Here is a 16,363-nt window from a genome sequence, read left to right as displayed (position 1 = left end):
TTTGTGACATTGACTCCTGTCTTATTACTGTCTGCAAGCAATTCCTTTCTGGTGGAGCTCCAGCAGAGGCAGATGGTGCAGCACAGCTAATGTGCTACAATATCCTCCTTCAGTTTCGACTCTCACAGGACGGCACCGTCAAGGTTTACTTTTCTCAAATTTGCCTGCCAAAGTTCATCAAAGTAGAATTTGGTGAGAAAGATTCAGTCAGATTGAATTTGACCCCGCAGTTGAATAGCCAACTGCAGCAATTTCAATGAAACCTTTTTTTTTTTGTCATCAAATTTTGCTGTTTTGAATGCTGGTGTGATGGGGGCCTTTAGTCTGTCACAGCAGCGAAAATTATTTTTGATGAGATTGCAAGTTGAATTCTTGAATTGAATGTTATCAAGGCTTTAAGATTATGGCTGATATCAGGCTGTAATTCACTCTGTGACCATTGTAAGAGGAGGCCAAGGATTTGGTGGATAGGTATAATTAATAAAATGTTGTTGACAGGAAACTTTGAGGGAAATACAGATGTAATGTGCATAAGGGCACAAACCCTTTTAGTGTTTGACCTTCCTTTCATTGAAACTGTCTCAACTTGTGGAACTGTGCCTGTTTGGGTGACAAAAATAGATGGTAGAACTGGAAAAGCCAAAGAGTTTTGAGCAAGTCACAGTAGAAACCTTAATAGATAATAATAAGGAAAACCGAGGCCATTCCTGATGTCCTCGTCAGTGTTTGAGTTGATGCCTTCCCGGTGCTGCTTTTTACTGCCTAAACTCTATAGTAACAGAACCAAAGGATCAATTATTCAGACCGGTATTAGATCGCTTCATTTGCACATGAAATGAAGCAGCATGTGTGAACTTTTGTTGCACTCTAGATGCTATTGTATGTCTGCTCTTATTAGTTAATGTTTTTCAATCAATGGAAAATTCATTCAGCTTTTGTTAGTTTGTTAGTACTTTAACCACCAAACCATTAAAATGTTCTGTTGGTGGGAGGTCATTTTTCCAGGTGTAATGTTGTGTGGTATCTGTTGCTCCCAATTTATAAACAGGAAAAATAAAGATGTGAATGAGTTTAAAAGCTTTCCTACTCTGTCCATATCTTTCAGTCAGTTTCCTCCCCTTCTTTGCTATGTGTATGTCACATTTCCTTTCACAGTGGCCTCTCAGAGCTGCCATTGGAAGAAAAGTGCTGCTGCCAGATAAATATGTCAAAATACAAATGTGTTTGTGACCTTTTTCTCTGTGTGAGCGTATGGGTTTCATGGTGTCAAACTTGTGGCCGTACATGCTTAACTCATTAAAAAATTGGTCGACCAGATTTGAATATACTGTTACTGCCCAATACGCTGTGGCTTCATTTTTGCATTCACACATTTTGATCAGTAAGGTTAAACTTAAAAAAAAAACAACCCGTCTTTATTCCCTTGCTCATGTAACATGTAACTCTAAATCTCCCTCTGAAGCTCTGTCTTCCTCTCTTATGGGACTCACTGTTTTCTTTCCTTGGTCCTGTCCATCTGCTTCCTATAACACTGGGCAGTCTGATCTGGTTTGCAGAAACCCCCTCTGAAAAGTCAGACATTTATTCACGTACAACCAAAATAGTCCCTTTTTTTCCAACAAAATAACCCCACTAAAAAAACTGTCCCGGCCCTGTTTCAATAGGGTGGTCGAATCTGGACCCAATTAAAACGGGGACCCCCTAAATTTCCTTCACACCCAGCTTGAGGAAGACCCCAGATTAGAGGAATATTTTCCTTATTGCCGACTTTACTTTTTTGCGGAATTCCACGGGATAATAATTGAGCCCATGTGTGCTTGGTATTCCAAGGTGTTCCCGTTTTAGTGGATTGTGGATAAAAACGGCACGTTGTTGCAGCCATCAGGGCGGGCACAGTTTTGACAAATCTGTTTTCTTTTTCTTCCTCTTCTTCTTCTTCTTCTGGGTTTTCACCACAATCCTTGGAACGTTGTTTGGAATTAATAGAAGGGGATTTTTTTTTTCTTTTTTACTTGGTCAGATTTCCATGTGGGAAGAGGCGGAGGCTTAATTGAAATCAAATAAACAAAGTCACCTGTGAATGATTTCAGCTTATAATGAGACACATGTCCGCTAGTTCAAAAGGTGCACACACAAGGCCGCACGCGCACATACACACTCACTGCTTCAGTTTGATAAGCGCTAACGCAGGTGTTTGTTTCTCTCCCTCTGTGAAATCCTGCACATGCCAAGTACGTCCACACAAACATACTGGCACTGACTTTTTGTCCAACACACACACACACACACACACACACACACACACACACACACACACACACACACACACAGACACACTCACCAAGGATTAGCCTGGCTTCTCATAAACTCCATGACTCAACAGTGAGAGCTTGTGTTCTGCTCCCCTATGCAGTGACCCATCATCATCCCGCTCCCTCTGGCTTTGTGAGTGCTCTGCTCTAACCGGGAATGAATAGCCACTTGTTAAATAAACCCAGGAAGCTGCCTAGGTATCATAGTTGTCTGCACGGTATTATTCTAAGTGGTAATAATAAGAAAAGCATCAGGACACCATCTGACTCTCTGCTGCTCAGCTGACGGTTCTCTACCTGTGAGTGGTCTGTGGGAGTCTGACTTTGATTCATGTCTTCCTAATTGTAATAGACCAGAATCCTCTAAAAACAACATTTGGATAATTGGTATGCACACACACACACACACACACACACACACACACACACACAGAGGCTTATGTGCATGCACCCGCAGAAACACACACACACTCCACACACAGGTAATTGTGCCCACCTGGGAAAACATCATTTAGTCAGGCGCCCCTTCCTTCTACTAACACTCTTACAGCATGGATATGTGTGTGTGTGGATGTGTGTGTTTAAGAGTGACCTCCTTTACCCTCTGCCTACTCTTTGAATCCAAATTGCATTTGACTATCAACACTCCCTAAGCCCTAAACCACCTAATTACAATACTGTATTTTATAAGCTTAGCAGTTCAAGGCTTTGAGGAAAATGACTTCTCTGTGCAGGCTTGTAGTTAAGTCAACATTCATCTATGTCTTCCAGATACCAGATAAATAGTTAATTTAATCCTATAGAGCAAGCTGAGAAGCTAAATGAAATAGCCTTTTATTGTTTCAGTTGTTTTCTTATCCCCTACTTTGTAAAATGACTAGTCCACATACAGTATATTAGTATTTTAATTATTGTAATGTAATCGCAAAAGCATGGGCTGACAACCACCATGTTCAGGTCAAATTCCTTCACAGTCTGCTGAATGTGAAGTACTTCAGGCTACATAAATCTGTGTGTGCAAGCAAGTACTTCAAGGCTTGAGACACAAACAATTCACAGTGAAATTTATTGTTTTTTCACTTATTTGCTGGATAATGGCTCAGGAGGAGGAAAATGGATATTTATCTGTTCTACTTGTCTACCTAACAGCTATGTATAATTGTGTGTGTGTGTGTGTGTGTGTGTGTGTGGGCAAGGTCATGCTATCTGAGCTTTGATCTGACTATGATTAGTGACAGGCTGCGGCATCACTGCGTCACAAGTTTTACAAAAAATCTAAATCAGCAAAATTAAATACAAATCTCAATCTTTTCATCAACTAGTGTTAAACAAGCATAAGTGGCAAGATTACATAATTAAAGATGTAGTCCTATTAGGAAATATGCGTAATATGCTTTCTTCTTGATAACACTCATGTCTGTCTGTTCAAAATGAAACTGGAGCCAAAATATCTTAGCTTACATGAAGACTTGTAGTGTGGGATGGGGGCGGGGGGGGGACAGCTAGCCGCACTCTGTCCACTGGTAATAAAATCCACCTACCTGTACCACCAAAGCTCACTAATTAACACATTATACCTTGTTTGTTTTTAATCCATACAAAAACTGAAGAGTAAATATGATGTATGATGAATATGTGAGTGATGCGCTAGATTATTTCTATACAGAGAACAGAACACACATTCTATACATTTAGTCCAATAGATAAAGCTTCAAGGTATTGGCACTAGCACATCATCATAGATTGCTGTATAGATTTTTTTTTGGTGTTTGGAGTCGGGGGACAGGGGTTCAATAAATTTAAAATGGTTCTTCGTATTGGAACAGCTTTTTAGGGACTATTTCTCCAGTATAAAGTATTTCCAGTGATAAACATTCACGGTGAGGATTGTGAATGTGTCTTGAGTAATTGCCATTGTTTGTGAAAATCTTTTCAATTTTTCAGTGCATTGAGCAGGACAAGCATAAGTAAACTTATTTATCCTGGAGTGAGGGCAGAAATCTCAAAGAAAGATATCTCAAATCATTTACAAATAAAACCAAGACAACCTCTATGGCTAGATATAATGATGGGTAAGTAAGGACATTTGTTCTTTCTGATTTATCTGAACTGACCCTTTAAGTCAAGGTTTGGGACAAAGAGGCTTTTTCTCAGACAAGAAGAGCATGGGAGATAAAGACAGATAATGTACTGCATAGATGGCTCCAGCAATGACGTAAAGGCCAGAGGTCTCATGGCAGACACCTGCTGTGCTCCTTTTAATAATCACAAACTGGTGCCAACAATCACACACACACACACACGAGTGCAGGCATGCCAATAAACATGGGTAGGTGATCTGGGCAGGCCCGAGCTATCTTAGACATCTCCTCTGCTCTGGTGGCCGCTGTGCCAACTGATACAAATTGACACCACCCCCAGCTGTTCCCTAACCTCAGTCATTTAGTATATCTGGCAATTTTTTTAAATGCATGATGAGCGCGTGGCTTTACGTAATTTAAAGCGACACACTGATCACTGATTTCCAACAGTCACAGCAGTCAGTGCTCTTTCACCAAATCATTAACACATTTTCAGGGTTTCTACTCATTCCTCCACTGTGATCCCCCACAACCCTCCATCAGCTACAGTTTGTCCAGTAGCTCTGCTTCATTTTGTTTCTGCACCCTGTCGTTATCTTACAGTGTCCCTAAATCCTAAAAGATCCATGCAAAGCATCTTTACTTCTTATTTCTCCCTTCGCTCATAACTTGCCCTTGTTGCTTTTCTTGATGTTTGCAACTTTTCATTATAGGAGATCCTCTGCTGCCATCTATTGCTTTATTATTAGCAGGTTCCTGAAAAGTATTTTTAAAGACTTCTCCTCCTTTAGGGACACCAGTAAATAGTGACTTATGGACATCTGTGTGCCATCTTAAGTTGTGTAAAGCTACATATCTATCGTATGTTCAAAGAACTGCCAAAAGCACTTTTAATTTAATTTAATTTTCACATTTAATTTCCTCCAACTGGTCCCCTGCCCTGCGCCCCAAAATTTTGTGTGTCACAATGTTGCAAGGCTGCCATCTTCTGGTCAAAATATCTTGTCAACCTTTCTATGTCAAGTCAATTTGATTAAGATTTTGACTATTATTGAAAATAATGACGTTCTGAAATACATAAAATACAGACATTTGAAGCTTGGCTACCTTCTTTCTACAAAGCAGAGTTAAGCTGACCTTTGTCATGATTGGAGTAGCAAGTCTTTTTGGTTAATTTGGCAGGTTTCTAATGAAACAGAACAAACTACCACACAAAAGAGAGACCGGTGCCATGGAAGAGATCCCAAATGGTGTTCTTGGAATTTATAAATTTTCAGCAGCAAAATATGTAAACAGGAGAAATGGAAAGTTTAAACCATGTATTTTCATACATTTGCGTAAACACTACGAACCATGTTTCACCACAGAGGCCAAGGCAAGTCTGTGACATCTCTCTGTGTCCTGTTAGCTTGGAACCAACATCCTGCTATTCATGTTGTTTAAGATGATATAATGTACTTTCTGGCAGTATTGCTACTAACTTAGAACATCAGGAGGAAGACATGGCTGTGCCAAAGCAGAACAGCAAAACTGTTTTCTTCTCTCACATAGAAACACACGCAAAAAACATGCTTAACAGTGTATGTTTACTCAACTGACAATTAATTCTTTCATGAGTTATGTAGGACCACCAGTTTCCTATGAATGTTTTGCAGCCTTTAAAACAGGCAGCAGAACTCCAAACTACCAACTATCACCACTTAATTACATATTTAAAACAAAGCAATATCTTCAATTAACCATGTAAAGAATCAACAAACAAAAAGTAAGTAAGTTAAAAGTGCTCTGAATCCTCAGATATAGTAACACATGTGAAAGAGCAAAGGCCTTTTTTTCTGCGGATATCAGCCTCACCACCAATATAAAAGCACAGATAAACTAATGTATCTTCTCTTAAGCTGTAACTCTTTATTTATTTTCCTGTGCTTTTAGACACAATTTAATTTCTCTGTGTCTCATTCTTAATTGTCTTGTGTCTGAAAGGTGCTATGCAAATAAATCTGCCTTGCCTTGCTTAACACACAGGATAGATGATGTGCAGGCTCAGACCACAGCTCAAGAAGTTGAGCTTATGTCTTTAATGTATAGGATGAACGTCTCTGAGGGCAGAGTGGACAGTTTCATCAAAGAAAGTGCAAAGGAAACCTTTTACACTGCTTTGACAGACTCAGAAGGTGTAGGGCTTTACAATGCTCTTCACCAACGTCGGCCAGGCCTGCAGTCCAACCACTGGCTTCTTCACTGCACCCGTGAGAGGAGTGTACTACTTTAGATTTACAATATATGTGGTCATTCGAGCAAGGGCCCCATGGGAGTGCAACAGTTTCATAACAGGAGGTCCATAATATTCAATCTGCAAGGCAGGTATAATGGGAAGTTTGAGTATTTGTTATTTTAGAGCTGAATGTTGGTGGTGAATAACATTTGGTTTTTTTCATTTTGAAACAATCACAGCACATTTAGTGGCTTCTTGCTTTTCAGCGTTTGATGCCAGTCCACTAAAATGTGGAACAATCCATCAAAATCGAATAAATGAAAGGTGAAATAAATCATAACAGTGCACTATGTTTTGTGAAGCCTATCTCAGTCACTGTAAAGTACTTAGCATGTCCTGCAACTGTCTTTAGAAACATTCATACAAGTAAAAACTCTTCATCTCTCGTGCTTTGTGAATGCTGCCATTTGTGTTTTATCAAACAAGTGCCTTTCAGTGTGTTATTATGCCGTTATGTCCCTATAAGCACCTTTTACTTTGTCCAGAAGATGGCAGTCTTAGGACACTACATGCACAGATAGATGGGTTAACGGAAGGGCCGTGGAGGGGAGTGATGACATGAAATATGACAGATGACATGTAAGAGGGAGTAATGTGTTGGTTTCTGCTCAGGGCTTGATGAGATACTCTGAATCACATCATCAGATTAAACAACTTTTAATGAAAAGCCATCATAAGTCAGCTGTATGTGTTTCTCCATTGGCTGACACATATGTCCAATATTAATGTATAGCCAGAGAGAGAGGGATGTTGGAATGTAAAGTATAAACTGTTGATTAGAGCCTTCACACTATCATGCTGATTTGTCCATTGACAAACAGTCATGTGAATATAAAGTAAGAGACCAGAGGGAGCCGTCAGGGCAGATGGGACACATTATGTGATCAGCTGGAACACAATGTGATTCCTCCCCTCAGTCCATGAACCTTTTTCACATCACAGTTTGGGCAGCCGTCCAACAAAACAATTAGCAAGTATGGGAATCCCTGCTCTCATGCAGACCCCTCCCTCCCTTTTCTATCTCTCTTCCTCTCTCGCTCTCTGCAGCTGGCCCAATGAGAGAGGCGGCCAAGTTTATTTTCTCCACGGTGGTCCCTTTGAGGTGGCGGCGAGGCCCCTGCCACGCCGCCGCTGATGTATTAGGTGAGGGTCCTTGAAGAGATGTCGGTGAGACTCTTTTATTACTACAGCACTCAATCTTATTGTTCCCGTTAAAGGATACTTGGTGCAGTCATTTTTGCATGGGCCAAGTGAAGTGAACGAGAGAGTCAGCCACATCCCCCCTGCTTGTCACTGAAAAGTAGGCCTACTAAATAGAGCAAAATAAGCACATTAGCCTCAATAATAATGTAAAAATCTCCATGACAACTGAGGAAACTGTTTTGTGAAGACTGTGAGACCAAAGCTGAAAACTACTAAGTGGATCCTGAGTTAGCCTGATTTTTATAAAAAATTTTAATTTTCAAAATCAAGAATGAACTTTCATGCAAAGTTTAAATACAAATACTTCAATACAAGTAAAAATCCAGCATTAACCTCTGTCTTAATTAGCCTACACTGTATGTACATAAGCATTATTGGCAAAATGCACTCCAAGTATCACAATCAGAAATTAGATTATTAATTTATCATTACTGAGGCATTAACCATTATCATTATCATCATTAGCCTGATATCAGACACAATTGTCAGCTTGTTACAACTCCGTGGAGTGGACGGATTGAAAGGTCTGAACACCTGAGGCATCACTTTACCTTGTAAGCAGCATTTTCAGTGGCATGTATATAGTACTGTATTTTTTTACTGGGAATTTAAGGGTTTTACTGTGGTGACCTTAAGGGGGTTTGATTAAAATATCTTATCGCAATGGAGTATATAGATGGAAAATATTAGATTTCTGATCATCCTCATGGTCCTACCTGTGAACTTGTGATATTTACCAGGCTAACTATAGCTATTTTCTTTGATTGGATAGTTTGATCTTCATGTATCACATCTTATCAACCCATCAAAGGTTTGTAAAATTCAACCAGTAGTCATATGTAAAGTAACCAGTAACTAGCTGTGGAGTAAGCTGCAGTATTACGCCTCTTACACATAGTGGAGTATAATGGGTGGCATAAAATACAAAAATACCGAGTGAAATACAAGTAGGAGGACTTGGAGTAGGAGAGAGTGTGACGGAGCTATATGGAGAGGGGCGAAAGGGATTCCGCATAAAGAAATAGTGCTCTAGCACGTCCACACTGGTAGTATCCAGCCTTTGCTTTCAACCCAATAAACCACAATGAGAAAGAGATATATATAGAGAGAGAGGGAGAGAAAGAGAGAGAGAGAGAGAGAGAGAGAGAGAGAGAGAGAGAGAGGGGCCGCGTGTCAGACTGCATAAATAACTGTCAGCATGGTGTAAACAAAGCGGTCACAACCCGAGCGAATTAAAACAACTGCTCAGGGCGGGATTAAGACACCGAGCGCAGGTTTTGGTCTAACGTGCCCTGACCTCCTCGCTCCTGATTGGCTAAATCCTAAATAGTCTATCCAATTATCCCAAATACAGCTATGCTATCTAAAAAACTAAAAAAATACTCCTTTCATTTGAGAAATAAACACACGAGGTTGTGTTGTCATTACATAAAGTCAAAGCTTTACATCATGCCTGACCTAACAATTCCCTATTATTATTATTATTATTATTCCCTATTATATTCAAAATACTTCAAAGTGAAATTATACCAGTGTTTAATAGGCTACAGTTTATTCCTTATCAATAAAAGTGGACGGATAAACTTGATTTGGCTTGTTTAAACTACATGAGTCCTAACTGCTTTTAGGCTCCCAAATAATCTTTGAAGGCAAAAGTTTGTTTATGTAACGACAACCACGTCCACTGTTATCTTCTAGAAACAACAGAGAGAGAGAGAGACTTATCTGGACGGACGCTTCGCTGGTGCTCAGGTTCTGCTTTTCTGAAGGAGTGGAGCGATAAGAGGGGTTACTAGGTCAAAGCATTGGGCCACACACGGGAATAAAACAGAATCAAACGAAATAGAATAATAATAAGAAGAAGAAAGCATTGAGTACGCAGGGTGTAAAAGTGATACAAATATATTTTATATACATGTAAACTGTACAACCATTCGAGACAGTGGACACTTGAACTGTTTCAGAACAGGCCTGCATGAGTAAAAAAAAAAAAAAAAAAGCATCTGCAGAGTATAAAAAAAGCAATTCAAAGCACGCAGTTTATCTTTGAACCAGCAAAGACAACAATAGGTGACAGAATGCATTTAAATAAAATCCATCTTGTCTTTACGGGAACGAAGGAGAAAACATCTCGTCGTTATTCCCACTCAAAGTTCTCTGCGGAGATGAGACGTGCGTTTCAGTCACAATCTTTGTTTCTTTCTTCTTTTTTTTTTTTTTTCTTCTTAAGAAATCCTTCCTTTAAAAAAATGAATAGAGATGTCTGCTTGGATTCGTCAGGACGCCGTTGTTCCACATAACCTTGTTGTGTTCAGCATCTCCTTCAAGTCGTTCTCCGGCTTACCTGCAACCATGAAAGGCCACGTCTGCGGAGCAAAACACAAGCAGTTAGGACGAAGGGCTTCTTAGGACGTTAATTCATCAGATAATGAAATCGAAAGCCTACAGAAATTCACATAAAGTATGCATCGATTAATCAGCTGCAGAGATCAGAGGGAAATAATAAATTCCAGGCAGGAATGAGCTCCAATAATTTGAACTATCAAGATCTGGATTGTGATTTTTAGCCGAATTTTGTCTCACATATCAGAATAAAACATCCTAGTGGTATTTGTGATTTTGCACAAATATTGGAGTTACTTTTAGGTGATATTTTATAATGTATAATGCATGAGCTTCGTTGTTTTGAACTCATCCTCTGAGAAAAATGATAAGCCCACACTATTCCTTGTCTGTGAACTCGTCATAATTCTTCAGAAAAGGGTGAAACCTGCTCTGAGTCAGATGACCGTAAAAACATCATCACACAGAGATGTGGTTGCTTTTCTCTCTCTAATGCACCTGCTTCAGTAAACAGTCCCCTTAGTGCTCTCTCTAATCAAGTGAGGCCTAGCAGGGTCTGACACCCAGGTCCAAGTCATCATAATAAATACAGAAATCCCAGCCTTGACTAGAAAAAACAAGTGGCTGAGTTAATGTAATTGGGCAAAAACAGGACCTGGTATTAACAAAATTCAACTGGGCCTCACTTTCCAGAAAATGGGCCTACTTTTTTAAACTTGACCCACACTGATTTTCTTTCTTTATAGTACAAATGAAACTTCAGGTGGATCCCCCCCCCTTCCTCTCTGCACCCCCCCACCACCACCCTCCCCAGTCTCACCAGGTTAACGGGGTGGATAAATCCGTTTTCATATTTGTCGTTGGCCAGTATCTGCCGGAGGTGCGCGATGTAGCTGGACGCCAGGCGCAGCGTGTCCAGTTTGGAGAGCTTGGTGTCCGCTGGTACCCAGGGTAAGGAGGTCTTCAGCCGGGAGAAGGCTTTGGACAGGACGCGCATCCTGGCTCTCTCCCTGGCGTTTGCCGCGTTCCTCTGCACGTGCTTGCCCTCCTGCTGTGCCACACCCTTGGATGCCGTTTTCCGGGAGGCTGTCCTCCGTTTCTTGCCCGGCGCCTCGTTTGCGCAAGTGCCCTCGCAGTTGGAGCTCTCCTCTGTGCTCTCGTTAGAGTCTTTACCAGAGGAGCCAAACTTCAGGATGCCGTCCAGGAGCTCGTCGTCGACATCGCTGAGAGACCCGGTGGACATGGTGAACTGCGTCCGACTGGAGCGGCTCAAAACATGGGAGCAGGAAGCCTAGGCTGGACAGGACTGACCAGGATGGACAAACACACGCCTTGGAGATGTGCTCATGAACTGTGCGTGGACAGAGCAGAAAGGAACAGAGTTTTTATCTCCATGGAGAGAGAGGGCGTTACCTCATGCTGGGAGGAGACACTGGTGCTGATCTCATTCCCAAAGGTTCCCAAAGGGTTCCAGGACCCCAAGGGACCCTGGACGGCTCACCAGTAAAATGCAGAATATATACTTTACTCTAGCCTCAACTTAAAGTACTTAAAGTATTTATTACTTTTAGAAAATTACCTCGAAGATTTCAAGAACTTTGAGTGGGGCCTGAAGTTTAAGAACTACAGTGTCAATGAAAAGTTTGGGGTATATAAGGTTAAAAACACTGACTATAGGCCAAATCTGTTATATTCACATATATGTTTCAAGATTTTTAGCTTTTAGCATTTGTCCATCCCGACTGGAGACTAATGGTTACAAATATTATGATGTGAAATAAAATCTACGATGTGTTTTGACATGGTGGCAAGGTCCATATTTGTTGTGCCATTAAAACATGAAGAAAACGTACCTGCAGGCTGGTGCACAGATTTAAAGGAGATCAACTTGACCAAACAGTGTCAAACAGTAAAGTCTAAAACAAAATTACAACAGGGTTCAAGTTAAAACCGTTATTATGTGTTTTATGTATCATCTTGTAGATGTAATTGTCATAAAAATATTTATTTTTGTGACCTAATTAGGTAAAATGTGCTGAATTTGAACTTTTTTCAATAATATTTTATCTTAAAGAGGTTGTGTTGCTTCTGGAATCCAAAGTTGTGAATCTAAAATGTGTTAATGTGACTCTCAAACACATCACAAATCAATACATTTGAATCTTACATAATAATATTGTCGGCTTTACCTCTTAGTTAGAATTTCAACATATTTGGTATTGGCCGGTTCCACTCACAGGGCCCACGTAACTTTCAGCACATCTTGCCAGTTAACAGGAAAAAGTACAAGGACAGGGGGGTGTCACGTCTCAAATGGCACGTTGGCGCCTTGGTCGCCTCTGATGTAATAGATACCCGGCACCCACAATCCCCTGTTTGGCCTTCCACATCATTCCACACCGATGCTCCATGCACTGGTCCACTCAGGGCCAAGCCCAAACAACAAAGTCTCTGAAGCTCACCAGCCCGGCGCTGCTTTGAGCGGAAAACGTTGGAAGAACACCACTGATAGTCATGTGCGTTTTGTTGACTTCCTTATTCTATAAATTGTTCATGGTGAGTGATGGTGAGAGACTGAATGATGGGTTAGGAGTTTGAGTGACTGAAATGTTGTGAGCAGCCATGAAGCTGCAGATCTTCCTTGATTGTGAGTGTGTTTGTGTGTGTGTGTGTGTGTGAACACGGCGCCTTTGCCTGCACAGCTGAAGCGTGTGGTAGGATGAGAGGTGTGTCTCTTGAGAGCCGACCTTTAACCCCTTTGCTTCCGGTGTCACAGTGCACTAAACAGGCGCCACCACTATGTTTAATCCACTAGAACTGACACAATACAGAAACACACTTAATGTAAGGCTGCAGCTTGAAATAGATAACATCTTAAAAATAATTGATATTACAAGTCTTAAACTGAAGAACATGAGTTCTAGTAAGAAGCTCGCTGGGAAACGAGGAAAAGAGAGAGGTGGTGTTACACGGCAGGCAGAAAAAGAGAAAAGCAGAAGGAAAAGATAGGTGACGGGACGAGGGAGAGGAGAGAGAGCAAGGAGGGGGCTTAATCTCCTGGGTGGGCTGGAAATCAAAGCACTTTGTGGAAAAGTAATAATAGAGTCTGCTAGATTGATGATCACCTCCGAGATACATGGATCCACCAGAGAGGAACACAGAGTCAGGGAGAGGGAGATGAACTAAAATAGCTCATGGAGCAGAGCACAGCCCTTTTCCCTCCCTAGTGCATCAATAAAACACAGACCCTGATGTAATATCATTGTAACTATCATTTGCACTTGCAAAAGCTTTAATTCTCATGTGGTCTTTAGCAGAAAAAGCTAATATCTGACACTTAATAACAAAATTACATATTGGAATGTGTCTGACATATTTTCTAACAGCGCTTGATGTTAATGCTAAAACGCTAAGACACTGGTGAGTGTTCAGGAAACCTCACAGAGCCTCGGTCACACACACAGTGACATGAGGCAACAGGTGGAGAGGGGGTAAGTGAGAAAGACGGAGAGAGAAAAAAGAGGAGACCCCGGCAGATATGGACGGACAAGCTGCTAATTAGCCGGTTTGGGGGTCAAAGGTTAGGCTGGTGGTGTGATGTCACCATGAAGGGACGGGTTCCAGATGTTGCTCACGGGGCCACTGTGGGGGACACATGATGCCTTGGGTCATTATCGTTTCTCTCTCTGTCACACACACAAACACCTTTGTTAAATGTTCTGCATGTGTTGAGAAACAGTGGATCTACCGTGTGAAATTCTTACAGGAATGTCCTGTGGGAGAACAAATGAAACTGTTTCTGTAATAACTAAGACACTGGTGACTGGTCTGGTGTGCTTGCTTGTAAAAATACAAAGTCAAACTAAAATGAAAATGACTTTTTCCTCACACGAGAGTGTCCTTGGTGTAAGTTTTGGCAATGAACCCTTATGCCATAATTTCTATAATGACTGGCCGACACTGGCATTATACTTTTTGCAGGAGCTGCTGAGCAGGCGTTGAAAAAACATGAATGAAACGCCTTTGGACATCGGTGCTACTGGTAACATTAGTAACTTGGACGACCCAGTGCTGAAATTTAGATACTGTTTCTACAAATAAGTCCAAAAACAGTTTCATCCTTTTTTCAAAAATATGCACAATATCTCCAGTGTCATTATGGTTTATATTTTCTTTAAAAAAAATAGTGAGATTTTAAATTTCCATTCGATTTTAAACTGTAAAAAGAGTATCTACATTGGATTATACTATAAAAGATAAGATTATGGGAAATAATGCTCTTCTGTTTCCAAATTGAACAAAAACTGGAAGCTGAAGACAACGAAAAGCTGTCACTCTGTGTCCTCACTATGACATTAGATTATCAACTATGTTTTCTAGTTCCCAATATTTAACTTGGATATGGAGATTAAGACTCACTTTGACCTCTATTAAGTTGTATTTTTTAAGTGCAGATATTCTCACAGCAACACTTTTCTAATCTTCTTTCCTCACCCAATTTTTCCAACCTTATTAGTGTTAACTGAAAAAGACAAAGAAACGTGGGGACAATACATTCTGTGAGAGAAAGAGAGCTTAATCTGAAGCTAAATATTGTTTTATTTATTAGCAAAACATTCCACTTGTGTTCTTCTGTGACACATATGCATAAAAAATGAAATGGAAAAAAGACATAAAAAGAAAAAAAGAACAAGCTAGTTGCTTGGTGGATGGAAAAAACAGAATGAGAAACTGTAATCTTGGAGTGAAGCTTAGGGTGAGAAAAACATCATCCATCTATGTCTAAGCACTCCAGTTCCCTGTCCCTTATCACAGCCATACTCCCCCAACTCACACACACACACACACACACACACGCACACACACGGACACATATGCACAAATAGCTTTTTGCCTCAGTTCAAATACCTCTAAAAAAACAAGTGAAATCAAAGTAAAATAACCAAGAGAGGTTGCAGAAAGTGCAAAGATACAGCAGGGAGTGGAGAGAGCTGGGGCAAAAGGATGTGGTGGACAAACTGGACAATAAGAGAGAATTATGAAGATGTTTTTGGGGAGTGGAAATATCATATTATATTTCAAAAAGCCTACAACCCTTTGATATTCAGTGACAGGAACATCCGGGGGGAGGCAAACAGTGATTCTCCAGAATAAGACTGATATTGTGTCACAGTGTAGGTTAATGACCTGGAAGTCTTGTCCTTATAGTGTGAGGGAGTCGGAGTGAATTGGTCTCTGGAATGTGTGCATGTGCACTTATCTTCATAAATGTGTGCATCTGTGGTAAGTGCATTGGGTTTCACAATGTGTGTGACGGATGGATATGGATGCTGATGGAACAAACTGTATATGAAGAAATCATGTGATATCTTGGAGAATGTTTGAATCCGTGAAGTGCTGCTTAGATGCTCCTCTCCTCACCACACAGACTGGTCACAAAACAGGAACAGAAGGCTGCTTTGACAAGGACAAACCTGCGCTTGAGGAACTTGTACTAGCATAAATAAAGGGGGACAAGTCATCGTAAATAGAAGTTAATGACAGCCTCTCTGTTGTGTTATCGCCACGGTGCAAGCAGGCAATCTCTCCTCGAAGGCATTCATTGTGCATCACTCATTTAGAAGAGTTTCAGTTCATACATGATACATGGAAAATAGCTGTGTGAATTGAGCATGGTTGTCTGTTTTGGGCAGGGCTTCAGACGCTCTTTGACAATCTGACAAGCACTTAGTTTAAAGTATACTGACTCCTTCAGAGGCGATCTGCTGTACAGCCCCTGACCTTGTCATTGTCTTCCACAGCGTTTTCAGATTTATCCACTTTTACAACCAGTTCTGAAAAGTGCAGTTTTTATGTATGAAAGCCTGTGACGATGGAAGGACTCAAACTGAGAGAAAAAGATGCACTTTCACATTTAACCAATTCAGTTTGGAGCGCAGAGGTCTTACTGTGTGATCAGATAGAGTGCAAAGTGGATTTAAGAGGAAGCGCGACTGCATAGAAAGTCAATGGAAGTAGATGCAAAACTCGCTTGGGGAAGCGCAAACTTGAAAAAAGAAATGTCCGTCATAAACATTTAGAGACGCACGGGGTCATTTAGTGCTATTTTACACCCAAGAACCAAGACACCTTTTGTGTGCTGTTCCTCT

The 16,363-nt window shown here is 40.7% G+C and overlaps 1 protein-coding gene across 1 annotated transcript; it reads right to left on the bottom strand.

Moving 5' to 3' along the window:
• Nucleotides 1–9,757: 9,757 nt before the first annotated feature.
• tcf21 (transcription factor 21) lies at nucleotides 9,758–11,559 on the bottom strand. Its single transcript, XM_070849474.1, has 2 exons — nucleotides 11,035–11,559; nucleotides 9,758–10,237 (listed from the first exon to the last, which is right to left on the bottom strand). The coding sequence occupies exons 1-2, from the start codon at nucleotides 11,455–11,457 to the stop codon at nucleotides 10,148–10,150; spliced, it is 513 nt and encodes a 170-aa protein (XP_070705575.1). The 5' UTR covers nucleotides 11,458–11,559; the 3' UTR covers nucleotides 9,758–10,147.
• Nucleotides 11,560–16,363: the final 4,804 nt, after the last annotated feature.

Source organism: Pempheris klunzingeri, chromosome 18, assembly GCF_042242105.1.
Source record: "Pempheris klunzingeri isolate RE-2024b chromosome 18, fPemKlu1.hap1, whole genome shotgun sequence".
Classification (NCBI taxonomy): Eukaryota; Metazoa; Chordata; class Actinopteri; order Acropomatiformes; family Pempheridae; genus Pempheris; species Pempheris klunzingeri.
The sequence above is the reverse complement of the archived record's forward strand: the minus strand, read 5'-3'. Positions and strand labels throughout refer to the sequence as shown.